General features: G+C 41.4%; 2 protein-coding genes across 2 annotated transcripts; one reads left to right on the top strand and one right to left on the bottom strand.

Annotated features, from left to right (window-relative positions):
• The first annotated feature begins 2,236 nt into the window (after positions 1-2,236).
• ywhag1 (3-monooxygenase/tryptophan 5-monooxygenase activation protein, gamma polypeptide 1) lies at positions 2,237-14,054 on the top strand. The gene is made up of 2 exons (XM_084941663.1): positions 2,237-2,515; positions 11,908-14,054. The coding sequence occupies exons 1-2, from the start codon at positions 2,429-2,431 to the stop codon at positions 12,562-12,564; spliced, it is 744 nt and encodes a 247-aa protein (XP_084797789.1). The 5' UTR covers positions 2,237-2,428; the 3' UTR covers positions 12,565-14,054.
• Positions 13,701-27,108, bottom strand: hspb1 (heat shock protein family B (small) member 1). The gene is made up of 3 exons (XM_084941665.1): positions 26,587-27,108; positions 23,401-23,464; positions 13,701-22,948 (listed from the first exon to the last, which is right to left on the bottom strand). The coding sequence occupies exons 1-3, from the start codon at positions 26,975-26,977 to the stop codon at positions 22,792-22,794; spliced, it is 612 nt and encodes a 203-aa protein (XP_084797791.1). The 5' UTR covers positions 26,978-27,108; the 3' UTR covers positions 13,701-22,791.

The raw sequence follows: 27,108 nt of genomic DNA, 5'->3' as shown, positions 1-27,108 counted from the left end.
GCTCTTCTTCTTTCTCGGGTTTCTGGTTTTCATGTTCCAGAAACCAGTTTCATATGATTTGTGTTTTTTGATATGGTGCATCAACATGCTGGAAGCAGCCATCCTTTATGAGTATAGTCATAAAGGCATTGGCATAGTCACTGACAATGCCTTTATGAGTATAGTCATAAAGGCATTGGCATAGTCACTGACAATACCTAAAGGTACAAAGGCCAAAAATGTACAAAGAAAATATCACACAATTACAGCACCTGTAGTCTGAACCATGAATACAAGGCAGGATGGATCCAAGCTTTCATATTATTTATGCTAAATTCTACCCCTACCATCGGCATATCACATCAGAAATGGAGACTCATCAGACCAGGCAACGCAATTTTGGTGAGCCGCTTGCTGTTCTTTCCTGACCAAAGGCCCACCACGTGTGGTCTTTTGCTGTTGTAGCTCATGTGCTTCAAGGATTGATGTGTTTGTGCGACGATGTTCTTCTGCATGCCATGGTTATAATGAATGGTTATCTGAGTTATTGTTGCCTTCCTATAAGCCTGAAGCAGTGTGGCCTCTGACCTCTAGCAAAATCAAGGCAGAGAACTGCTGTTCATTTTTTTAAAGCCATTTTTTTCTAGAAATGGTTGCGCAAGCAAATCCCAATAGATCAGCAGTTTCTGAAATATCCAAACTAGCCTGTCTGGCACCAACAACCATCTTAACCCAGCTTTTTCAAAAATATCAGGAAATATAGTGTTTTAGACACATATGTAAATGACAGAAATCTGTACAGTAAGGCGGCCTGTATGAAAGGGCACCAATGGTGAGTCATGATAAAATGACTCAGCAGATCCAACCACATGAGCCTACTTCAGACTTAAAATTACTACAATCACCAGATACTGTATGTAGGAAATGGCATATCCATGGTAAATAAGGTAGTCACATAAACTGATCATAACTGTATCTTAATAAACCATATTAGATTAATTTAGTTGTGAAAAAACATGTACATAAAATAAAAAATTCTAATTTAAAAAACCTTTTGAAAGTATTCACTCATGCTTCTTTACTTCTTCCTTGCAACACAATAGCAACAACCCTGCTGTCATGTCAAAGGTACTATGTAAAATGCTCTGTGTGTCTTTTCCTTATCTACGGGGCTACCGTAGACAAGGAAGGGGGTTGGGAAGCGCATCTGTAACCGGAAGTTCGCAGGTTCGATCCCCGGGCTCTCTGTCCTGGTCGTTGTGTCCTTGTGCAAGACACTTTACCCTACTGGTGTTGTCCAGAGGGGCTGATGGCGTGTTATGGCAGCCTCGCTTCTGTCAATCTGCCCCTGGGCAGCTGTGGCTACAACTACAACTGTAGCTTGCCTCCACCAGTGTGTGAGAGTGAATGAATAGTGGCATTGTAAAGAGCTTTGGGTGCCTATATAAATCCAATCCCTTATTATTATTACTTTATCAGATAGACGACTTCTGAAAATGACTTGCCAGTCAGTCCTGAAGACAGTAAATCTGACTTTTTGATTTTTCAATCTTGGTATGACTTGAATATCTAAAACACGATCACCTTTATATCTTGATGCATGCTCATAAGATTGGGGAAACCTGCAGTCAGCTGAGACTGAGGAAGTCACTTGGATGAGTGACGTTTTCTCCCACTGAAATGGTACATCCAGATGAACAAAATCAACTTTTTGGGATCACCTTTATAGATACTGATGTTAGACAGCCGGTAACCCTGTTACCCTGTGCACGTTTATGGAGAACATTAGCTGTATATAGGAGTATAACAATATATAATGAAGAAATATTGCACTGTGTCACACTCTACATTCTTATTTGACTGCAGGTTAGGTAGAAGGAGGACCCCGGCGCCCTTTTAACCCGTTTTTGTGTACCATGTTCTTATCAAAGAGTCTTCAATCAGTCTTTTTAGATAATGAAACAAAGCATATCTATTAGATAGGGAAATCAGATCAATTAGGCCCTTGTTATAGCTGCTTTTGTGTTCTACTGGTAGTTTGCACTTTCTCCTACCTGACAATCAAGCTCTACTTTTGGGATGAAAGCTCCATAACAACGATGTACTCTGCGTAATAAAAAAAAGATCACCTTCTTTTCACATTTGCAGTCTGACTAGCCCAAGTGTAGGGCAACGGGCTGCACTGTCAGTTTCTCCAGGCTGCCAGGGTCGTTACATCACTCTGCGAGGACACGCCTTTTTGGGTGGTGACACAATCGAGGAAAAGCGCTCGGAGGGGGAGGGGTGTCCCGTCGGCAGGCATACAGACAGCAGGCAGCAGCTGCAGCGACAGGACTCGGCGCTGTTACTCTGCACTGAAAACTTTCACATTACTACTTTAGCTCCAAAAAACACACACACGCAGGTTTAGAAACACTCCACACACTCACACGCACGACCTCTTTCTAAAATGGTAGACCGCGAGCAACTGGTGCAGAAAGCCAGGCTGGCCGAGCAGGCAGAGAGGTATGATGATATGGCAGCTTGCATGAAATCGGTAAGTAGGCTTCCTCTGTAATGACCTTTCTTTTCTCTTTGTCATTTTCTGTCATAAGTAACCTCAACAAGCTCTCTCTGTGTGTGCGTATGTGTGTGTGTGAGAGAGATAAATGTTTCAAGGCTGTACAGACCTAACAGTGGGGCAGGGGACTGTGCCTGTGTGTCACAGCACATTTGGGCTTAAGTGGACAAGCCGAGGACAATTGGTGTATGAAACTTATGATAAAAGATCGCATTTGTGAGGAATGCACGTCCGCGAGTATGATAGGGACAGGCTGTAAAAAGATTTGGGCTACATCATTTTGAAGAGCACCGTAAGGCCCTGTGTTCACCGTTCACACAGCAGATATATCAGTGAAATTGATCACATACATCGAAGCTCAGTGAAAATCGGTGATTTACAGTAAATCGGGGGGAGGGGGTATCGGATGGGTGCTGTAGTGGATTGTGGTCGTTTGAAATGCGGACTGTCTGATCTTGGGGCGGTGCCTTTTGCCAGGCTCCTTCGTAACCGGCCGGGCTGCCCGGTTGTAACAAGAACCGAGAGAGAAATGAGTCGCAGAATGGCGATAAGAAGCCACTGAGTCATCATCTGTCTGAATCAATCATGGGTTCACAGTCAAAGGGATCCTGATCGACAGATACGCATATCGTCTGGGAGCAGAGGACGAGCTGGGTTGGTACCAATGATGATGAGAGTGACATCGCAGGCTGCTCGTGTTCCGGTTTAAACCAAATAAAGAGCCCTCGACTTAATGTGAAATACCCTACCCCCTCCTTCTCGGGCACTGTCTCTTCTGCACATTTGGCGCAGTGAGAAAGGGGCAATGTTGGCTGAAGGTTGCTCGCAAATCGATTTGCGCAGAAGGGGCGCACAGAAGTGTATCCACCTTTCAGACGTGGGTGTCGGTGCACGGACGGCTTTCCAGAATCATCCATTCGGTAGATGCCATATTGCAGCAAATGCACACTCGTGTGAGCGTGATGGAAGCGCCAGTGTTCAGTCGATGCTTCTGTAGCAACCGCATCCCTGCGTCCTCGACCTCTTACAGCAGGTTCCCCACACAGAGGCGTGCCGCAGCATCTGCCAGGATGCAGCACAGGTCCAACCGTAGTGCACCATTTCACTGGCAGTGCATCTCACAGCATCAGGGCAGTGAGATGCTGTGAGATGCAGCAGGGGCAGTTTGAGCCATCTCACAGAGAAATAGAAGTCAGTGAATGCTGGGTTGACCTGAGCTGCTTTATTTAAAATAACGGCCATAATATCCTCATGGAGATTATGGCTAGTGTCTTTTTTGCTCTTAAGATAAGAGATAAAGAGTTTTCTCGTGTCATATTTCTACATGATCATTTCTACATGATCATCTGTTATGGCCGTTTTCAGTTAACAGAGCTGCTTTCTATTCATGGTCGTCATCTCCAAGACTCAACTAGTAAGCTGTCAGAGTATTTTAAAGGCCGTGCTGCATGCTGCTCTCCAGGACCGGCTTGTAGTGGCAGTGCCAGAGAGGGGGGCTCCACCCCTTCCCATTTGTGCCGAGTCAGAGAGTGAGAGAACAAGCTGCCCCTCACCCAGCCTGTCTCTCTGCACCACTGGGCAGTGGGGTGTGTCTGCTGCCTCGCCCATCGTTTGAGGGGAATCCCTTGCCACTGCAGGCATGGCAACCGCCCCGGTGGCAACGGAACCAAATAACCAGAAGGACGGAGCACGATGCGACGTGCGTCCCCAGGAGGATTTGTCAGGCTTTAAGCTAAGGAGCTGGGCCCTACCAGAATGAATGATATGGTTTCTGGGCTGCTGCTGGGAGTTTTCACCACTGTTTTCAAATTGGATTACAGAACAGCATGTCCCAGCTTCAGTTCTACTTTCTACAACACGAATAAGTTATTACTTCAATAAATCTAGCTGTTGATTTTTAAGAAATTAACCATATCCAGAGAAGCTTATTTCATTAATTAGTCCAACTAAAACATCTCCACAAAAAGTAACTATGAGGTCTCCCTAATTTGACAAAAATATGATAATCACAGATAATACAATAAATCTGTGTTAGCAATTTGACATATTTTAGGATCTCAGAAATCCTACCAAAAATGATGGAGCTAGATGTTGTCTCTGAAACTATTTTCTTAAATTTTTTAACCTAAGTGCTACCCTGATCCAGAACTACCACACCATTTGGAAGCGGCCTGTCAGATTCACATAGCCGAGACAAAAAAAATCTTTAAAACAAGACAAATTACAGTTCTTGAGTCATGTTGAAGTACTCATCGATAACCATATGCTACAAACACATGACACAGTACCCGGTGTTACTCTGCAATGGGCGCCTGCATTTTGTAATAGTGACAAAACCCCTGTTCCACTGAAGTACAGAAGTTTGTCACTGTGCCACACAGTGACTCACACAAAGAACAATATGCAGAGCTGATAAAACTATTAAATCATAACACCAATAACATTGCACGATCTGATATCGTCGTGTTGGTGTTGTTCCCAGATCATCATCCTAAATGTTTTGCCATCTTTTGTTTGAGTTACATAGCAACAGCGGCTAAGAGGCCGGTTTACTGTGTATGAATATATATATATGTTTATGCAGTATGTGTTTCATAATCCTGAGAAGGCAGGCAGCTAGAGCTGCTGCACTTTAACACACGCATTTAACCAAGTCACCATAGGTAGTTGTACATTGTGTTGACTTGACCCCATTAGTTTGAATAAGCCTCCCCCCCCCAACATAACACACCCTGTTGGAGAGCTTATTTCTTTGTCTTAGGAAGTGCATGGCACAGAGAGCCAAGGCTTCCATCACACTTAATAAACTGAGCCCATTATTCCCCATTCAGTGCATTAGCAAAAGTATTGTGCTGCAGCTGCTCCATGCACTGCGCCTCAGTTTAATATGTAATGGCTATAAAAGCTTTTGCTGTTCGATAAACAAATCATGGTTAATAACAGCGGGTGCAAGACAGAGCTCTTCAAATAGGTTAGGCTGCAAAGCTGTCAAGACTTGTGGTTTATTATTTTTTTCCCCCCAGAAACAATCGCTTGCTAAATTACAGATGTTTTCTATTCAGCATCAGGGAAACTGATGGAGAGCGCTGCTTTTCTGGTATACCTTCAGGCCTCGATCTGTGGCTCCATCACAGCTGTCAAAAATTATATTCCAAAAGTCTGATCTACTTATAGAGGTCAAAAGTATATATAAGTATAAGTTTTTTCCCCCTAGTTTTGCCTCTTAATTACAGTCAGTATTTGCAGTAACATAATTATCATTATTATGTACTTGGGTACTTATTACAAAGAGTCTGACTTGTCAAAACAGTGGTAACAAACCATGATATTACAACTTCCATCTTCACAGAAGGTGTTTTCCCTTAAATACACAGAGGTATCTGTCCTCCTGGGCGTTTTAAAAGGCCAGTCCCTTCGAGACAAAACGTGAATTATGTTCTGGATGCTGCCTTCTAGTTAGGGCTGCCACGATTAGTCGACTAGTCACGATTACGTCGACGATTTCGACTGATTTAATAGTCGACGTGTCGTTTGAAGCTTTGTAAGATCACAAAAGACGCAGGAATAAGTAGTAGGATTTAAGAGTGTAATAAGGGACTGAAACAGAAGATGGCAGCACTGCATGTACAAGGATGCCAGCTGCCGTTAAACCCAGAAGAAGAAGTAGCTTTGTCCCAGAATTCATTGCGCAGCCCAGCTCAGTTTCCAACAATGGCGGCAGCTAGTTAGTTTTAATATTACTCTTATTATTCTTTCTGGGTCACAAAATAAACGTTTAACATATTTTCAGGCGAGACTGTAACTGTGTAAACCTCAGTTTATCAAGACACCACATATTTTCAAAAGCGCTCCGACGTTTTCGGAGACGTCTGTTACCCACTAGCTCGATAGCTAGCCGGGGGCAAGGCTAACTAGAGCCGTGAGAACACCGGACTCCCGGCAAATCGTTTTCAAACCCACCGCCGTCTTTCGCTACTCAGGTTAAACATATATAAGTCACTTAGATAACTTAAAAATGTTATCGTTTGGCTTTTTTTTTAGTATTTTATTTGTTCCTGAGTAAATCGGTTTGGCTGAGATTAAAGTTATAGTTTTTACACAGCTGAATAAACGTTAAGCAGACAACTGATTATCAGAAGTGTGAGATGCTCGAGAATTTACTCCGGTGTCCCGTTATATTTTAGATAGCAAGGAGTTTATTAAACTTCACCGAAACAATCTGCAAATTTCATTAAAATTTAATAAACCATCAACTTGTCTTTATTTTTAGTTAGCACATACCTTAAACACTTAAAGCTGTAAGCTAATGATAGTTATATAAGAGCAGACGCTGCTGGTGCAATAAGCCGTACGTTTTATGTCCAATGGATGCATGATCTGATTAGTCTACTAATCGCAAAAATAATCGGTGACTAGTCGACTATCAAAATAATCGTTTGTGGCAGCCCTACTTCTAGTGACACTTTAAATTCTTCTCCAAAACCCTTAGTGGTTGCTTTTAATCACTGCTTAATTTTTACATTGAATCTAAGTACAGAGGTAACATGGCACCACTGGTGTATGGTGTATGCCACTACATCCATCCATCCTGGGTTTATAAGCCCACAAAATGTTTGTAACTCACCATTTCCTGTTTATCATCATTTTGTAGTTTTTGCTTCAGGTCTTTGGCATAGAAAGTGTCATGTTCTTATTCTTTTTCTTTCGAGGGTAAGAACGTACTCCGAAACCTCAGTCCAATCATGAACGTACCCACAGTCATCTTGGGAAACTCACGGATGGCCTGAAATGAGTTTTGACTCACTGTTGAGTCACAAAGGCACTATGAAAAACGCCCACTGGACCCACCTACATACACTATAATCAGGCTTATTTTACAGCATCTCAGAGCTGTTCTCACATTAGCACCAGTGTGTGCAGTTCAACAGCTTCTTATTATCTTGATGTCGACTTTTCCCCACAGACGTGTGACAAATGGAGAGCAGGGACATAAAATGCTAGAGCATCGTAAGGCCTCTCGCTGACACGCCTACCCCAGACCTGTAGTATAATTATTTTTTTTCCTTCTAAGACCCATTATTGCTCCAAGAGCTTTCCAGAGTTGTAAAATTGCCTCCTTTTGGTCCGATAAGCCTCCATACACATTAACCAGTTACACAAACCAGACTTCTAGGATCACATTTCATGACCCGGTGCTTAAAGAGACATGCCACCACCAGGGTAGCACTGTGTGTTTTCCTTCAAAGTTCCTGTTCACCTGAAGGTGTTTATAGTCATCGTGCCGGCGTGTTTTTGCTGTTATACTGTAGAATGAATCTTATATGGCGACAGAGTCAGTGTCAGTCAGCAACACAGTTACCAGGCCTATATTTATAAAACTGACCAGGAAAGAGTTCTGCCTGTGTGTGTTTGTGTGTTCTGAATTTATGGAATCTAGATGTGTAACCTGTCTAGGTTACAAATGATGATCATCATCATAGTGATGGCAAATGTCATATTTTTAGAAGAATTACTGAAGTTGTGTCTTTACTGCTTCAACAACCTGATGCGGGTTATTTGTTGGGGGCCTGAATGGCCCTGAAAGGGATGAAGACTTTAGAAAGATGACAGGCCAGCCCTATTAGCACCAATAATGCTGTCAAAGAGGAATATTATTCTCTAGTAATTCCACACCACGATCATGCGTCTTTTGTAGCTCGAATGTCACCTTTGAACATCTGAGACAACTGGCAGTTTCATCCCGTAGATACATTTTATTATTATATTTATTTAATAAGCAATTACTCTGTAATAATTAGAGGTGGGAATCACCATACATCCCACGATACGATATTATCACAATACTTAACGCACGATACGATATTATTGCAATTTTTTAAAATATTTTGCGATATTCAGATTCTGTACATAAAGGTAAACTTTATCAATATTAATTTTATCTAATATCAAAGTCTCACACTCAGTCTTTCTCTCATTTCAGTCAGTTTTATTGTTGACAAACTGAACGGTTTGTATTATAGTCTAGTCCAATTATAGCTATTCTGAACTATGCAATTTATGAAAACTATGCAGCCCAGTCAGCAACTGAAGAATTTGAAAGTAAATTAAAACAAAATACAATTTTACATTAAATAAAAAAGTTTTAAACTTAATTAAAATAAAACATGTCTTAAATTAAAATAAGTAAACTGTCATGTTTATTGCTGCCAAAAAACAAGTTAAACACATTTGGACAGTGAAGGAATGTCAGGATTCTTGCTCAGAAAAAGGAGCTGATCAACATGCTCTGAAGTCAGAGCATGTTCCAGTCCACAAAAACTTTTTTTGTAACAAAATATCGATTTCTGCTGTCCCTGTATCGATACATTATTAGCAAACAGAATATCACGATACTACACAGTATCGATTTTTTCCCCCACCCCTAGTAATAATAGGCACGTGTATGTGTGTTAGTACCCAATTAAGCCAATGTTTTCCTTCACTTTTGGTTATGCTGTGTGTTGCCCGTTCTGTGACTATAACAAAGCCCCAAATTACGTTAATTAGTGTTTGGCATCCCTCCATCCTAGTCCCTAGCCTACATATTTCTTATTCCCATCTTTCTTATTCCTTTTGCATGATCGATTCTTTTTCTGTGATATAGCTGGATACAAACATTAGCCATACTTATGGAAAAAAAAATATCATATGCAAGTAACATAGTAACAAAGAGCTACTTGACTTGTGGCTAAATTGGCTAACCCTATTCACTCTGCCAATGACGTCAGGTGGTCCATGGCGCCTTTGTGTTTGCCTGCTTGAAAGAGGGTCAGAAGGGGGGGGGGGTTGTCACATCAGGTTAGGGGAGTTATGAGGGGGAGCAAATGAGCAAAGGAAAACACAGAAGTAAGGCATGGGGTAACAGGGAAAATGGGAATCTATGGGAGTGCAAGATAATAAAATGGAAATGGAAGGTTCGAGCTTCAAGTTCGAACCCAGATTCTACTTGGGCCCAACACCCTCACGGCCCCACAGCTCTCTCTGTGATATTAACAGCCACACGGAGAGCTGTCAAAGAGGAAGTTATCGATTGTTCTGCCTGGCCTTTGTTTGCATTAACACGCAGTTGTTTGGGACTTTGACTGCCTTGTGTAAGGACGAGTCACGAGAGAGCAGGCGCGATTGATGAGCTTTATGGGTAGACAGAGCTCCATTGTCATCCCCACACCCCAGCTTCCGTCAGGGCTTTCTGATCACTGTGCAGCCTCCTGAAACAAAGGCAGCCATGTTTGTACAGATGGATTGAGTAGGCCTTATTTTTCTGACTTCTCTGCTGCTCCAGCAGTGACCCACTCTTGCTGGTTGCATTCACTGTTGGTCAGATACTTGTATACGCTAATTGTAAATTAATGGGATGAGGAAGAGTGTTGAGGGTGTGTTAAGGAAGGACTGATGGGCAGAAGGCTGGGAAAGCTTTCTCCTGTTCTTATAAGTGGGATCATTATGTACTCTCTGTCCTTTTATTGTTTCCCTGTCTTCATTCTTTCACAGTACAGAGGTCTCATTTATGACAATTGTAATGTTTGTCCTGTGTAGAAACACTCCTTAGTGAACAAGATCACACCTGTAAAGCTCTGCTAGTGGAACGATTGCATACTGATGTTTAGCTTTGCCATAAAAACGTAAAGCTTGATGCTATGATGGCACAATAAAACAGGATGAGAGATTATTAAAATAGCATGAAATGCCAATGGAACGCAAAGTTATTGTTATTCCGAGCAAGGCTGAGTTACATCACTTCAATTCAGACTTTTTTATATATTTATCTGCCCTGCTGACTGAAATTGATATTTAAAGTGCTCTGCACATTGTTTTGTTTGTTTGTAACTGTTTCATCTGATCTAATGGGAGAAAGGAAGGTTTATGGGGCTGTCCAGAATCCTTTGGTCAGCATTAATGTGTTCAGTAAACCAGTCACCGTCCTCTGACCCTTCATGAAACAATTATTTAATGTTTTGTTGTAACCGTTTTTACTCATCCCTAACATGCTGTAGCTTTCACTACATCATCAACCATGGCAGCATCCTCACCATGAGCAGCTCATGGCCAGTTTCTCTAACAGAGATATAATTTATAAACGAAAAACAAAGGCGCTCATAAATGAAGCAGATTTTGTGGTCACCATGGAAACTGGAGATTGGATCACAGATTTCTCCTTCACCCTCCCTTCCCTCCCTTTTAAAATTCAACCCAGAGTTATGGCTACTTCATGGATTAACAAGGTAGAGAATTTACAGCGAAATTGGGAGTAAACGTAAAGGCGGAAACAGTTCACCGATGCTTGGAGGTTCTGTTGTGCATATGACAGAGGTGTTAGCTCATAGTGACTGTGATGAACCACAAAGGTCAAAGGGTTAAGCTTTCCACTCTTTCAGTGCTGCTGAGCAAGACCCCATTGTGTGTACTCTGACAAACACACTTACGCAATCTCTGAAGAACACATTTTACTATGCAGTTGACACATGCTAATTTCTTAACACTGTGGCAACAGTGTGTCACCTTACATTCACATACCGACCAAGTCAGGGTGTACACAAGATATTTTCTGTTCTTGTGTGCCTTCTACAGACAATCCTAATCCCCAGAGGATGAATCCCATAAAATTACTTTGACAGCTGGGAAGTTTGTCTTTTATTATGAGGCTGACCACTTGTATTTTTAATGAAATATTGGAAATTATTCACAACAAATGAAGATAATGCCTATGTTTGCATGGATTGCCTTAAAAGTTGGTACAGAAAAGACACTAGTAGTCCAAAGAAATTTCTCTACAACTATGAATGTTAAAATGCACAAAATCTGTCTGAGGTTTCCCTATTTGTATGCATGCAAGTCCCATCAGTTGTATGGTAACCGGTGTGGTGTTCAGTAAAGGCATTGTGAAGGCCTGCTCACTGTGATTGGTCACTGCCCCGCTGCTTTGTTACGCTCACGAAACTGTTCTGTGCTGAAAAAGAAAGTAACAACAGGCTTTATATTTAGGAAAGGTCTGTAAAGATGCCTCAGCTGCACAGTCTCTGTGGGATATAAAGGATTAAATCCTCGAGCCAGACACAGGCCTGTCAAAACCAAACAAAACCAGCTTTCAGAGCTGCTGATAGCCAATGAGCAGTTACCTCACAGGGTGATGTCACATGCTGGAGGCGTGGTTTCATTTGCTAATGCAGCGGCTGTGTATTGGGATGTAGTTGGTGGGCATCTTGTGACTGTTTTAGTTTGACAAGTGAACAAATAATCAAGTTTTTACTGTTAAAATTATATCAGCTGTTGAGTCATCTTCATATACTTGAAAAAAATCCATCAACTCATTTTCCTTCTTGCTTTTCCAGGTCACAGAGCTGAATGAAGCACTATCCAACGAGGAGCGGAACCTCCTCTCTGTGGCCTATAAGAATGTGGTTGGGGCAAGGCGTTCATCCTGGCGCGTCATCTCCAGCATTGAGCAGAAGACATCAGCTGACGGCAATGAGAAGAAGATTGAGATGGTGCGGGCCTACCGGGAAAAGATAGAAAAGGAGCTGGAGTCCGTCTGCCAGGATGTGCTCAACCTCCTCGACAACTACCTGATCAAGAACTGCAACGAGACGCAGCACGAGAGCAAAGTGTTCTACCTGAAGATGAAGGGCGACTACTACCGCTACTTGGCCGAGGTTGCAACGGGGGAGAAGAGAGCCTCGGTGGTGGAGTCCTCTGAGAAGTCCTACAGCGAGGCCCACGAGATCAGCAAGGAGCACATGCAGCCAACCCACCCCATCCGCCTGGGCCTGGCTCTTAACTACTCTGTCTTCTACTATGAGATCCAGAACGCGCCAGAGCAGGCGTGCCACCTGGCCAAGACCGCTTTCGATGACGCCATTGCCGAGCTGGATACCCTCAACGAGGACTCCTACAAAGACTCCACTCTCATCATGCAGCTGCTACGAGACAACTTGACGCTCTGGACGAGCGACCAGCAGGACGACGAGGGAGGAGAGGGCAACAACTAAGGAGTCTAGAACCCCATTCTGCCAAAACAACACAAACACACGCGCTCACAAATGATGACAAAAATAATAATAATAATAGTTAAAATGTTCTTAGAAATGTAAAACAAAAAAAAGAGGGAGGGTGGGTTGGGGAGGGGGGGACGGTGAAACCTCGGCGGCCTATTGAAGCCGACGGTTGCTGACGCGGCTGCAGTTCTTTATTTTTCCACAGATTTAAAGTGAAAAAAAAGTAGGCAGATGAAGGAATTTTAGTTTCAGAAATAACCTACAGTTAAAGAAAAAAAACAATAAAAGAAAGAACCCCCCTCCTTGATAGCCTCTGCAGCATTTGCCAAAATAACACTTGTGGATGCAAGAGGTATGCCATTGATCACAGTGTGACCATTGGGTATTGATACCTTCACACTGGCAGAGACTGGTCTCATTGTGCAAATGAAGCTGAGCTGTCTTGCTATATTCGACGAGGGAGGAGCATACAGAAAATTCAGTTTCGATGCTTGAGCAGCGGGAAAAATTAAGTAACCTTGAATGTCACAAACTTTCTTGGTGAAAGAAGGGGAGGGAGAGAAAGAGAAAGAGCAAGCAGGTGGGTTGGGAGATGAAGATGAGCTTTTTTGGGGTGTCGAACTTCATCGCGTAAAAACGTACTGACATCTTTAGTTGCACTGCGCGGGCCCATGGTCGTTGAGTGAAAAGCAGGTTGTCTCTGTTATTGATAACAAACAACAACAAAAAAAATTTCTGTTTGCTTGTGTCAGGTATGTGTCCTGCTCAGTCACACGGTCATACTGTAACTAAAACTACAGATTCATAAAGTAAACTTAGTGCAGCTTGTCCCTCTCATGTGCTGATGTGCTTTATTAAATAAATTAACTGTTTTTGGACACCCAATTCTTATTGTCAGTATTGTCGTTACTACTTCTATTGGCTCCTTTTGTTTGTCAGGAAACTATTTGATCGAGATAGTGAAAAATACCATCAATTTTCACCTTTAAGTAATGCTGTCTTCAAAACAATTGGCAGGGTCTGATCTGAAACGTCACCTGGAACCACAGACCCGATTAGTGAACCGAGCATGATCTGTGGACAGAGAGCACATGCACTGTTAAAGTGGAAGCTGTAAAAGCAGACATGAGGTTTGTGGATTTACTTTGTCTTCAGTTTCTTCTTGGTCGAGAAAATGCACTTGCCTATTATACTGTTTCTTCAGTGTAAGATGATAACTGCTCCAATAGTCTCCATAATACAATCTTGTGCATGCTAGTGATGTATTTATACAGTAGCTTCAATTTATTAACTTATACTGTAGATGTTATGCATTCATATGAACATGGAATTACTAGACCTTAATCGGATTATTTTCTATTTATTTCTTTTTATTGCGATTGTTAGTTAGACCTTATTTTAATCTGTGTTTTCTTTACTCCATTTGCTGAAGTACGCTATACCAAAACAGTGATTGTTAACAATAAATTGATCTGTTACGGACATCGCTATGGTTGATATGCAATTCTTGGCAAGGGGGACTAAAAGCAGAAGGCAAATTAGCTTATGTTGTGCCACTGACCAGCACAACACAGGCCGATGGATTCATGTTTCAGTGAGGAGACGACGCATATTTGGAAGCTTAACAAAATTAGTTCATAGAGAATGTTTTTTGAGCCAAAATTTAATTCAGTTTCATTTAAATAGCGCCAAATCACGATAACTTTTGCTTCAAAACCCTACAAAAATACAGAGAAAACCCCAACAAGCGACAGTGGGGAGGAAAAACTCCCTTTTAACAGGAAGAAACCTCCATCAGAACCAGGCTCAGAGACAGGCAGCCATCTGCCGCGACTGGTTGGGATCTTAAGGGGAAGGAGACAGGATAAAAGACACACTGTGGAAGAGAGCCAGAAATTAATAATAACTAGCAGAGCGGACACCTAGCAAACGGCTACCAGCTCCAGCTGAATAACTGTTGTTAAATTGGCCATTTTAACTTGGGACTCTATGCTGATTGACTCTCTCCTAGAGCCAGCCTCAAGTGGCTGCAGTTTTGGCCACTCTAGCGTTACCTTCATTTTCCATTCAGCAACCCTGAATTACACAAGCAGAAGAAGAATGACAGATGAATTTACAGGGCCTGTCTCTAGAGGTGTCTTTTTTCATTGGTTTTTTGGTTTTCTTCCTATACAGCCAAGTGTTGACAGCACCCATGGTCCTCAGTGCACAGCACTTTCCTGCTACATTATCATTGCTTTTAATTGAAAGCAGTTCAGCTTTTGGAGCACCACTTTCCTAGCCAATGTTGCTGTCGTTAGAATGTCAACACTTAAATACGGTGAAGTTGAAAGCTTAGAACAAGATGCTGGTTGCATCTTATTCTAAACTCTTAAGAATATCTCTGAAAATTTCTGAGGATGCCTATAATATTAATGAATGACTCTTCAAACTTCAGCATCTTTACAAAATTACATAATTCTTTAGCCCTCACATATCTGAGAATACAGCTCCAAGAATGTATTTGATGTACTGGTACTGATCCTGGTTTCCTGGTATGAAACACAACACGGCCTAGCAGAAGTCTTTTCCCCCCGAGTTGATTTTATACAGACGTTGGTGTGTCTGCAACGAGATACCTCAATTATAGGCTGGGTTCTCAAATTTACTTGTTTTGGATTTTTGGCTTTTTGTGTTATAGTCCATGTTGCTCAGTGCTTGTCTAGGTTCACTACAGATATCTAATGTGAACTGTACCAATCAACCCAGTTATTTTACAGATAAAGACAATTCATGCTAATCAGACCTACAAATAGTAGATAATCCAGAGTATAGACTCACATACACACATATCTACAGGATCTACAGCGAGGACATTGGGATGTCATTTGGACTGGATATGTGTGGTCAAATGGTTGAAAAGAGAGGGAAGGTGATCTGGACTGAAGGGGTGGAGTTGTGAGAAGGGAGAATAGCAGATGTGCAGGAGAGCCAAAAGTACTTGGCTATCCCACAGGCCACTGAGAATCATGATAAAGATGCACGAAGGTCAGTCACAGCCAGATACTTCCAGAAGGTAATACGGGTGCTGAGAGGCTAGCTGAACAGCAGGAAAAAGATGCAAGCCATTAAAACACAGGCCCTAATAGTCATCAGTTACCCAGCTGGAAAAATAATCCGGCCACAGGACATGGATGCCACTGATTTCAAGATACAAAACCTCCTCACAATGCACAGAGGTCTATATCCAAGGTCCAGCACCCTGAGGCTCTATGAGCAATGGAAAAAGAAAAGGTGAGGGTTAGTTTTAGAACCAAAGTCCAGGATGACAATGGAGCATTCAGAACACATCAGGAAGATAGCCCCGCAAGATGAGCTGCTTCAAGAATGGGCAGGTGAAGATAGACAGTGATGAAAAAAGGGAACCAACATACACAATTAAGCTTCTGCTTAGGAGGTGCCATCAACACATAGAGGAAGAGAAGATATCAAGATATGCTACCAGTGGCTAAAAAGGCCGCTTAAAGGACAAAGCAGAGGCTCTGATCATGGCAGCACAAGAACAGGCCCTTCAAGCTGTGACAGCATACAATGAGAAATACTACGAAGTGGCTGGGATAGTTTACAAAAACATCCATATGGACTAGACGTCCCCAAGTCCCGATGGGAGATCTTCTGTTAGAGGTCTAGACAGACAAGCTGCTGTCCCAACCAACAAGAGATAGTGGTGGTTGATATTTCCCACATCCATAAACATAAACTACTTTATACTCTTTTTTTTATACTGCCGACACTTTATTCAATTTATTCACTTACAGTTACTTATTTACTTATTAAGTCACTTTAATTTTAAAACTGTGTATATACTGTATATTCTGTATATTTATTATCTCATTCTTATTGCCTGTTTATGCCCTGTCCTTATCTTTAACGTCATGCTGCTCTGTTGTATCTTAATTACCCCTTGGGGATAAATAAAGTCTCTCTGATTCTGATTCTGATAAGAGCAGAAGACCACAGACATTGGTACACATAATGCCAATGTCAGTATAAGTTTCTAATCATTCACAAAACACTGTGTGAACAAGAAAACTGCTCATTTATGCAACATTGTTGTGTCCAGGATTTTTTTTTTCACTGCAGGTAAGTTGGCTGGAACATCACATTCTTTCTCTCTGTCTTCTGTCTCTGCAAAAGACTAATCATTAATCCAACAATGTCTGTGCGGGAAGCAGTGCTAATCAAGAATGCCAATTTGTCAAATTAACATCTTCAGTCAGGTAGGGAGGGAGAGGTAATTATTGGACACAGCTGGTGAGTGCTAATTTGTCAGAAGGCAATCAACACTGGCAAAATCCTACACTGTTGCTATGGAGAAGAAAAAGCACCACACCTGTTCATCAGTGCACTAATCTGAGGTCCACACACCTGATGACAAGATCATCCATTTAGTAGAGTATCATTAACTAAGTCTGGGTTTTTTTTCTGTTGCTGAAATGCACATTACCTTTAGAGCATGAAACGACTACTGCTGGGTGCAGAGTGAGTTTTGTTGTACTCTTCATTCCAATTAAATGATTTATATACCTGTCTTGTCATGATCTACGCAAAGGAGCAATGAACTGGTTTCTTTTTCAAGATTATGTCAGAGATTTTCTCAGACATTGGAGGACCCAAAATTTTACTAGTCTAGATGCTTATTTTTTTAGTCTACAAAGACAAAGCTGTTACACTAATACCACTGATCTACACTATTTAAAAGATGAAAAGTTGTTGGACATGAATATTTATGATTTATGCTGTTAATGCTGGCCTACAGTAAATCTAATATTCATGTTGTGAGTAATTTATTGCTGCCAAACCCTACAGTGATCCATGGGTGCTACTCTTGATTGTATCTTATCAATGCTGGACTTTGGTCCATATGTCTATTATAATAACATATCAGTGTGTACGCCTTAATAATGAACTCATTGTATTAGGCCACATCTGTGATGATGATAACTGACTGAGTTATCGTCATCAGCCTTTTTAGTGTAGGTTGTATGAAGCTGATGTCTTATAGTTTTGGTAAGCTACAGTAAAGATTCTGCCAGTGACCTATTGGTGCTTGTCTTTTTTTTCTCGTCCAGTTTAAACTTTGTTTTCTCTAAATATTCTACCCACTGTATGATATCCAGCTGTATTACTACTAAAATAATATTCACACACTAACAATATTAAAATAGTAAACTCATGTGCTTATCATTTACATTTTAGCATAGTTAGCAGCACTTCTAACAGTAACAAGTAAAGGCTTTTTTTGTTATAAAGGATGGCTCTAACCAGGGCTTAAAATGTACCAGAATGGACCACTAACCACATCATGTTAATGTTTTCATGCAGTCATGGTGACAATGTAGGATCAATGACTGATCACATGAATATCTAGCAACCACTGGAAAAATGAATATTCTTTAACCAGATGTGTGTGGTTCCTGGAGGCTGATGGCTACAAATGGCTACAGACACTACAGACAACAGCAACAGTGATGCTTGGTAACCACCTCTAACAACTAGTGCTTTCTCCAACTGGTTGGCAAAACCTCCTTGTGATTGCTTTGGTTGCAATCATATTTATATGGTCATAGTCTGAATAGAAGTGATGGACTTAATTACGAACACCATCCAGCTACATTTTTATTTTTATTTAGAAGGCAAACGTTTTCCATTTCTAGTTTGCGTTGCAGTTTTTCAGGTTTTATTACAGCTGGACTAGTAATTGGAGAGTATTTGCAGGAACCATGAAAAGCTACAGTCAGGCATGGAAATCTACAACTAAAGCAATTACTAGGGACACTAGGAAGTTTTTTGGTTCAGCACCTTCTTCAACTTTTTAACCAATTTCACCCAGCAAAATAACATCCAAGAACCACAGCTGGGGATACAAATTTTTCCCAGTGGTTGTATCACATCCAATATAGCAGACAGCACTCAAGCAATGTGCGCAAGATAAACCTCAATAGTCATGCATTTTACAGCAGAATCAGTTCATTTTGACTGTGTCGCAGTTCTGACAGTCAGACTTCTTGTAACTGCCTGAACATACTTCCTTAGTAAAAAGAAAATGACATCCCAAACCTAAATGCTTCCCCTTTTCCTTCTCATTCCTGTGATGTGTTCATGCTACACATCTAAATAAAGTTGAGTTTCAGAAAAGAAGTGAGCATAAATGTAACATTATCTTAAGTTATGTTTTTGTGAAACAGCCTGCAATCAAAGTATACTAATCTTGTGTTGTATTCAAAAGTTGCATGAAAATATAGTACGAGGCAGTTTAATGCCCTATGCTGAACTGGTACAGAGCAGGCTGTGATACTTGTGGCCAGTTAGATCAAAGGTAGCAGACAATAATTTTTTGTTTAAGTTGATGAAGCTGCTTAGATTCAATTCTACACTTTATGCTGACTTTATGCTATTGTCTACAGGGATTGCTGGATGTCACTGGGTGAAAATGGTCACAAATAGGGTTGCTGCACCTCAAACATGGTCATTTCACCTCATCTCAGTTTTATTTAAATAGCCCCAAATCACAAGAACAATTACTTCAAGACACTTTGTAATAGACCCTATAATACTACAAAGAAAAACCCAACAATCAGATGACCCCATATAAGCAAGTACTTGGCTACAGTGGAAAAGTAAAACTCCCTTCCAACAGGTAGAAACCTAGAACTAGAACCAGGCTTAGGGGGGAAGAGCCATCTGCTGTGACTGGGTTGGAGGTGAGGGGAAGGAGACAGGACAAATAAGGTGAGATTAATTATCGGAGCGGAAGGCTTACAGAGAGATAGCATCTGCATTTAACAGAAACTATGTTAGTATTCAGAAATACAGTTCTGGTAATATTTGTTGCACAGATTCTCCACTGAATATGTTTACAGTATGTGTGTCATACACATTATATTATAACATCTCTGTCCCCTCTTCAGCCTGTCAGTCCAGTCAGCGGCCCTGAAGCTAACAGCTCTTCATATCCTCGCATAGGGCACTATCCTGGTTGAAAAACTGGATAGCTCCTGGATTGATGGGGATTGGCATGAATAATTTCAGCCTTTTTTAAAATGGAAGGAAATGGTGAATCAGGGAAGGGGAAAAGTTGCAATACTGAGTGGGTTGGAGAGCAGTGCCTCATCTCAAGTCAGTGTTGGGTTTCATGAATGAAGAACATTGTGTAGCAGATACAAAGACATATGTTGCTGCATACAAAGAGGATATATGCAAATATATAGAAAACATAAATAGAAATAGTTTACAAGATTAAGACAGCTGATAAGCAGGTGTCCATAGCATAGGAAAAAGAAACATCAGTCTGATGTCAAATCTGTGTAACTATACAGCACGCTGGCGGCTTAGTGCATAGCACAGCGTTCTATAAATAGATATCCCCTGCAGCTTTGGAGTTAAGAGTAGGGTTAGTATGTGCATTAGTGAGCTTGCATACAACATGGATGACTGGAAGGTGACAGGGAGGAAGAAAAAGAAGTGATGAAAACCGCTAGATACTCCGTACGTCACTAGTTGTAGTGCTGCAGCTTTCCATTCACTCTGCATTGACTCACAGTTAAGTGGAAAGAGATGAGCATTAACACAACTGCATGTAAGACTGGAAAAGTGTTCGTTGATGGGCTGCTTCCACTACCAAACTCCTGACTGTGTCCGTTTTCCTGTTTAGATAATGTCTGAGTCTACACCCTTAAGATGTTGTGTGATTTAAATCTTCTCTATCACATATTTGGACACTTTTCTCACTGGTTTTGCTGAAGGTGTCTCACCCCAAATCACATCATATATGGCAATGTCACGTGAAAGGAGATATAAGAACAATGGATGCAAATCAGAGACCCTCAAAATTGTGATGAAATGTGATGTATCAGTAAATTAAATTCTATATAAATTGTAAATATTTAAATTTAGGTATTTAAGCTGCAAACTAACCTTAAAGTCAATTCACACTTTTAATTGATGTAATATAATTAATATTTGTGGGGTTTTGCACAGCTGTTCAAAAACTATTCTGGGACCAGATATAAACTGCTTGTCTGTCAGTGTTTAAGAAGTGAGTAAGCGTTTCAGGAGGTTTCTGATCATAATCTTCTTGCTGTGAAGTGGCTGTACTAATCTGTTTGTAGCAGTCAAAGAAAATCTATTTTTCAAAGTCAACTATGGCATGATCACAATCACCAAATACTATGATTTAAACACTATAAATATATTTAAGTCCATATTAATATTTACAGTTTATTCATTCTTTTTTTTTTTTTATTAAAGCTAGCTAAAAGTCTGCAGTTCAATCACATCTTGATTGATTTAAAACCCCACAGTGGTGATCTACAGGGGTAAAAATACAACTGTGCCAACGTCCAAATACTTACGGGCTATGGGATACGTTCTGGTTTCCATTTCTGTTTTACTTATATGTAAGCAATTAGCCTATGAAGCTAAATAAAATGTATCTAGGGTCCCGTCTACTTCACATTACCAGTGTTTTCAATGGTCTCTGGTCAGCACGTTACATGAATTTCTTCCTGTATGGATGCAGCTTCATGCCCGTATTCTTCTTGTCTGTGTCTCAGATACTATGTTAGCAGCACATGATCAGGTTTTTGAGGATGTAATGAGTTTGATTGGTTTGATCTGTACAGTTTAAAAAATAGGTACATTTTGGCCCTAACTGAAAGTTTGACCTCATGATAGTGCCAGATGATTGAAACAATTTGCATATTAGCACTTTCACAGCCACTGCTATAGATTCATAAATTATACTGACTGCCTTTTTGACTTCAGCGGGTTCGGTAAATTTTCATTTCACTGCAGGATACAAGCCTGGTGCAATGGTTATAAATGACCTTGTTCAGTCAACAGAACAGAGCAAATCTCCATCAATTATATATCCATTTGGCAATAAATGATTCATTAGAGACTTTTGTATGATGGAATTATGCAATTTGGGAATTATGACACATTTCAGTGCAGATGCACAGCTGAAAAGATGGCTACGTTTCTCTGTAAATATAACACCTAGGTCACAGCAACATCACTTTTACGCCGACTCCATACATATGGGCATATGGGTGCTATCTGCTGAAGTTCACTTTACTGTGATTCATTAAAAAAAAGAAAAGAATTTTATATACCATCACAGTCTGCAGATTATGAATAATATACTAAATCCTTATCAATTTAAATCTTTCAGTGACTGACCTAATGGGGGTACTCTACAAAAAAAGCTGAAGTAATGTTTTATTCACCTAAAATGTCTTACAATTTTAATGAAACCTGGTCCACTGTGTTACTGTGTGGAGGGATCAGACAGTCACATGGGGGCGCTATTGTTAAATATCAAATTGTTACAGTCCTTTGTGGGGCAGCTGTGGCTTCAATGTAGCTTGCCATCACCAGTGTGTGAATGTGTGTGTGAATGGGTGAATTACTGAATGCAGTGTAAAGTGCTTTGGGGTCCTTAGGGACTAAGTAAAGCGCTATACAAATACAGGCCATTTACCATTTACTGGTGACCACAGGATGAACAGTTTGGCATCAGGTATCACAACAGCAACAAAAACTCAATCAAACACAAATGAACAGCAGAGACTCTATATGTTGGGTGTTTTTTATTTGGTGTTTGCATGGCTTAAATCAGTCTGTTTCAGTCCACACAACAGCAAGATCACAAACAGTCCTCTTTCTTTACTCAAAGCTTTGGTGTGTATGTGGATTAGTATGTGCATTATTGGAGGCAGAATCCCAGGACAGTTCCTGTGATTCTGCCTCCAATAATTGTCACATTTGCTGCTATTCCATTCTGTTTTGATGTTTGAAGAGGCAGCATAAAGCAGAAAAAAAAGGAAAAAGAAACAAGAAGCTGGGAGCTGGGCTAAGCTGCGTATTCAGATGAAGAGTGTCATTACAGCAGAAAGAGCACGCACATGGCACAGGTGCAGATATGTTTACACAGTGTGCTCTGCTGGGGTAGGCTCATTACCAGAGATGGAGTTGAGAGGGAAGAGCTAGGGCAATCCTTCGCTCTCCTCTGCTTGGCATGTGAACAAGCTCGGTTTATGAAGAGCGGTAAGCTGATTCTTTTCCTCACTACAAGCGGAATATCCCCCATCCTTTTCCTCCTCCTCCCACACACACATCTATTTGAATGTGTGTATGTGGAGGAGGACAGGTTGGAAGGAAATGGTGCCCATTTTCTTACTACTTCTTCACCACACCGCCGTTGCTTTCGACATTGACGGGTATCGTGGTTTCTGAGTGCTCAATGGCCGGTTTGATCAAAGGAGCCTCCACGGTCAGCACGCCTTCAGGAGAAAGGGCAGAGGTCACCTTCTCAACATCAGCTGAAGGGGGGAGGCTGCGAGGGAGGAATACGACACAATTAGGTCAGAAATCAGGAGAAAAGAAAACAATAAAACCTTGCTTCTCAGTGAGAAAAGGATATCAATGCTACAATTTAGTCAAAAACTAACAGGGCCAAAGCGTTTAGTAAAACGAGTAAAGTTCAGTAGCAGCTTAGTGTGTGTTACTCTATGGCCCCTGGATGGCAGCAGAGCCCTATGAAGCTAAAGTCTACCAAGACTCAAGAAGGGATGAACCGCTTGAAGGCTGCTGCTACTTTTCAGAGCATGAAATTTAGCTATCAGCAGCCCGCCAGCCAGAACAGATCAGCCCATGAACTAAAGAGACTCACAGTATCAGAGTCACGATTTTAGACGTCTTCCTTAAATAAGTTTGATTAATGGCAGGAAGTGATCAAGAGTACATCAAGATTCCTTTCTATTCTTTCTCAAGTAAAGACAAACTCACGTGTACTTCCTGGTGAAGCTTCTGGACACAAAACCATGCTCATCTTTCCTCTCCTCGTGCTTACCTGTGGACACAGACAATATACTTTAAGCTAGGCTGAAAGATACATTTGCTATAAGGAGCAGTGCAAAGATATGAAGAGCCAGCTGTGCAAGAAGACATCTTGTTTACCATAGTAAAATAAACCTGTTGGGCGGAACAGTGCATACAGACTTCATTCCACTAATCTAAGCCTTAATTTATGCACTCTACTTTAGCACCTAATGAAAATAATAACTTGACAATTGTTTGGGATTGTATAAAGTATTTCTTAGCTCCTCTTATTATGTGAAGGTTACCTATATTGCTCACCTCATGAACAGGATCTGCTGCATCACCTTATTACACCTTATTTACAAGAGCTGCATCACCTTTTTTGGAATTTTCTGGGAGCCGTTACTCTGAGTGCTGGTTTGCCTTGATGACTGACTGGTACAGAACACCTGTTTTCACTATGGTGCATAGTTACTTTTATAGAGTCCAGCCATAATCTGATTTGGACTTTGTGCTTTTTCAAAGCATTTATTTATGTGATCCACTAGTGGATATCCAGAGACTGCTCTTATGCTTAGCACAAAGACTACAGGCATCTTCCATCACCTCTGAAAGTTAATAATAAGCATTCTGTTTCTATTTTTAAAACTTGGCTGTGAAAACTAAACCTGGAGATGAATGGTTGTTGAGTTTTTTTTCTGAGTTGGTTTAGTTTATTTCCTGTCTGCAGGCCTTCAAAGGTGCACACCTGTGTTGTTCTTTACTAGCATGGATGGAGGAGGTCTAAGGCAGATGAGAGTGAGAGTAACAGGAGTAACAGAGTGAGAGGGGTCCAAGGAAGAGACGTCTGTGTGTGAGGTGGAGGTGTAGTTGGAAAGGCATTCATGGCTTTTCACTTAAAGAGGCTGGACAAAGAGTACACCCAGTTTAAACAGAAACACTGTAATGTTGCTGTGCAGTAATATCTTCAGCAATATACTTCATGTAATTGTTTCCTCAATCCTATTACATGTATTTTTTATAGAACTGCCGTTCTCTGGTGGAAGATGGACAATTGTCACGCAAATCAGGGCAGCAGTGATTGCAGATCAGGAACCTCAACAACGTGGGCCTGAACAACATTAACCATGTCTTGAAGAGCAACCATATGGCCATGAAGCAGCTCTACAGAGTTCCATTTCAAAGGAACTCAGAGGTTGTGAAGCAGGCCAGATGCTGTAATGCCTTGTCATATCATGCAGTTAGAGTCAACTGGAGTCACTTTTCATTGTAATTTTGCTTTTACTTAGAGAAGAATGTAGCTTGAAGCTGAGGGAGCACATCATGTCTTCATTTATGCTGATGAAGTCAGCTCCTGTAAAGTCAGGAGTTGTGGAAGGAACCTCACTGGATACAGGGCCACTTTCACAGTTCCAGGACAGAGGGGTGCCAACATACCCACGTGTGCTGCCTGAATGCAATGACTGCTGCAGCCCAAGAAATAGGTGAGAAGGAATGTCAAGGTTGGATACGGCATGAAAGAAGATTTTTTCCTCGGTGTATTGTAAGAAAGAATTTTGAGTCTGATGTGGATGAAGCCTTGTGGCCAACTCGTCAAGACAGAAGGGACTGAGTGGCTGTTTCTTATACTGTAATAGATTTTATTTTGGTTTACTGTATTCATTTTGAATATATGTATTGTCTGTAACATGTACAGTATTTCAGTTTTCAGCCAGTTTGCATCAAAGCATTTTTGATTCTGGATCCCACTAAGCGCTGCATTTTGTATTTTGTTGTCCGCTGCTCAGCTGGCGGGCCATGATTGATTAGAAAAGCTCATATACTTGTTTGCAAATTGTGTTGTTTTGAAGGCAAAATTAGCTTTTGGAGGCATAAACAAAATGTGTCACTTTGACCGTCAGTGCCTCTGTTAGGCTTGTTTGAGTTGTCTGCTGCATGACAGCAATCGAGAAAAGCTGTAAAGCACTAAGGATATACATACATGTATTCATAGATTTCTAAAATGTTTCATAAATGATTTTTTCAGAGAGTTTTAATTTGCATATATGTTAGGTTAACTCTAAAACTCATGCAGTTCAGTGCTACTGAACCACACCTCACCAGACTTAATCAGCTTCTTGTATCTCAGATGCCCTGCTATGAAGTTGAAATGCTGCCCTTCATTCTGCCTTTGAATACAGTAATATGTTTGTTGTGACAACGAACCGATAAAGGTTGCGGTCCAGAGAGAGCTGTCCACCTTTCAACTGGACCAAATTGATTGTGTAACACACACTTTTTCAACAGCTAAACGAAGGGTCATTAGTTTTGACCGACAGCTGCAGAGAGGTCGCACTTTGGTGTGTTTACAAAACTCTTCATTACACTGTTGTGTTTAAAATATCATCCTGGGTCACTGGTGATACATGGGGTGGAACATGGGGTGGCAAATTCCACTTGGATTGAATTTCGTGCTTTGTTTATCTTGGTGTTTCTGATGAGGTCCAGTCTCTGAGCCGGGAGATGTTGGGTACAGTCAGGGACTGAACACTGGACCTGGACAAGATCCAGCAGTCCTTTTAAAGTAGTGGACATACTGGGTAAGCTGCAGCTAAATCCCCAGCTCTGAGAATGGGATCCTTTGTGAAATAGCAGGCAGTGAGGCTGAGATTCACTCAGAGAAAAGAGAGCCCAGGGCTTCAGAGAACTAAGCTGCTATCTGATCAGTTCCACACTTTCTTCAGGTCTGCTTTGCTCCTGCCCGTCCTGGATGGACAGTGAGGCTGTTTTAACATTGTTTTCATGCCTGAGCGTCTTTAAAAGTCAACTCCCACATTTTGAACTGTGTCTTGTTTTGCGTCCAGTGGGCTTAGAGTCAAAACCCCCTGACCCTCCCAAGTCCCTGAACACATTACTCTATTGCCTCAATGTTATGTAACTATGTAACCACCTCATGCTTTGTTCAGTTCTATCAGTTTTTGTTTTACAGAAGAAAAAGAGGCACTTAAGAACACTAAAGTGAGACAGTGTGCATATCAACCAGTACAGCTGTCTAAAGTGTGTCACTCAAGGAACATCTGACAGGAAAATGACACCTTAGGTTTCAGGACATAAAACACTATGACCTTTCAATCATTTAATAAGGAGAGCGACAGAAATCAAATAAGTGCTCACCCGAGATTTCCACCACGCCATCTTTTGTCTTCACCATCAAGTCCTCAGGTGAGAAGTGGTTCACATCCAGCGATACCTTCCAGCTGTCTTGGGTCTGCTTGATCTCGGAAATGCCGCTGCTCAGCTGGCGGGACAGGGCCCGAGCCTGAGCCTGCTGAGCCATCATGTGGGTTGGATACATCAAGGGAGCATGCGGTGTCATTAGTTCTGGAGCCAGGATGGATGGCCTCAGGTACCCCGGCCAGTGGGTGCTGGGGAATGCAGCGATGTCCTCGGGCAGGGCGGGCATACCGAAGGTCTGGTCAAAGATACGGCTGCTCTGGTGCCAGTCACGAAATGGGTCCCAGCTCGGAGTGCGGAGCAAGGTGAAAGGAATACGTCTCTCAGCCATGATGATCTGGGAATTTCTTCTAAGCTTCAGAGGAGTGTTGCTGTGTGCAGATCAAGAGCCCCTTGGCCTCTCTGGAAGTGTTTTCTTAATGTGCTGTCTGCCTCTCAGCTGAGAGCTTTTATACCCACTGA

The sequence above is a fragment of the Perissodus microlepis genome, chromosome 10, assembly GCF_051167445.1.
Source record: "Perissodus microlepis isolate ML-2025 ecotype Zambia chromosome 10, ASM5116744v1, whole genome shotgun sequence".
Classification (NCBI taxonomy): Eukaryota; Metazoa; Chordata; class Actinopteri; order Cichliformes; family Cichlidae; genus Perissodus; species Perissodus microlepis.
This window is presented reverse-complemented; position numbering and strand designations above follow the sequence as displayed.

Coding starts and splice junctions, on each gene's coding strand:
- hspb1 (XM_084941665.1), bottom strand. CDS start 26,977: ATGGCTGAGAGACGTATTCCTTTCACCTTGCTCCGCACTCCGAGCTGG. Junction 23,465..26,586: donor TGGCGTGGTGGAAATCTCGG/GTGAGCACTTAT, acceptor CTGTGTCCACAG/GTAAGCACGAGGAGAGGAAA. Junction 22,949..23,400: donor AGCTTCACCAGGAAGTACAC/GTGAGTTTGTCT, acceptor CCTCCCTCGCAG/CCTCCCCCCTTCAGCTGATG.
- ywhag1 (XM_084941663.1), top strand. CDS start 2,429: ATGGTAGACCGCGAGCAACTGGTGCAGAAAGCCAGGCTGGCCGAGCAG. Junction 2,516..11,907: donor TGGCAGCTTGCATGAAATCG/GTAAGTAGGCTT, acceptor TTGCTTTTCCAG/GTCACAGAGCTGAATGAAGC.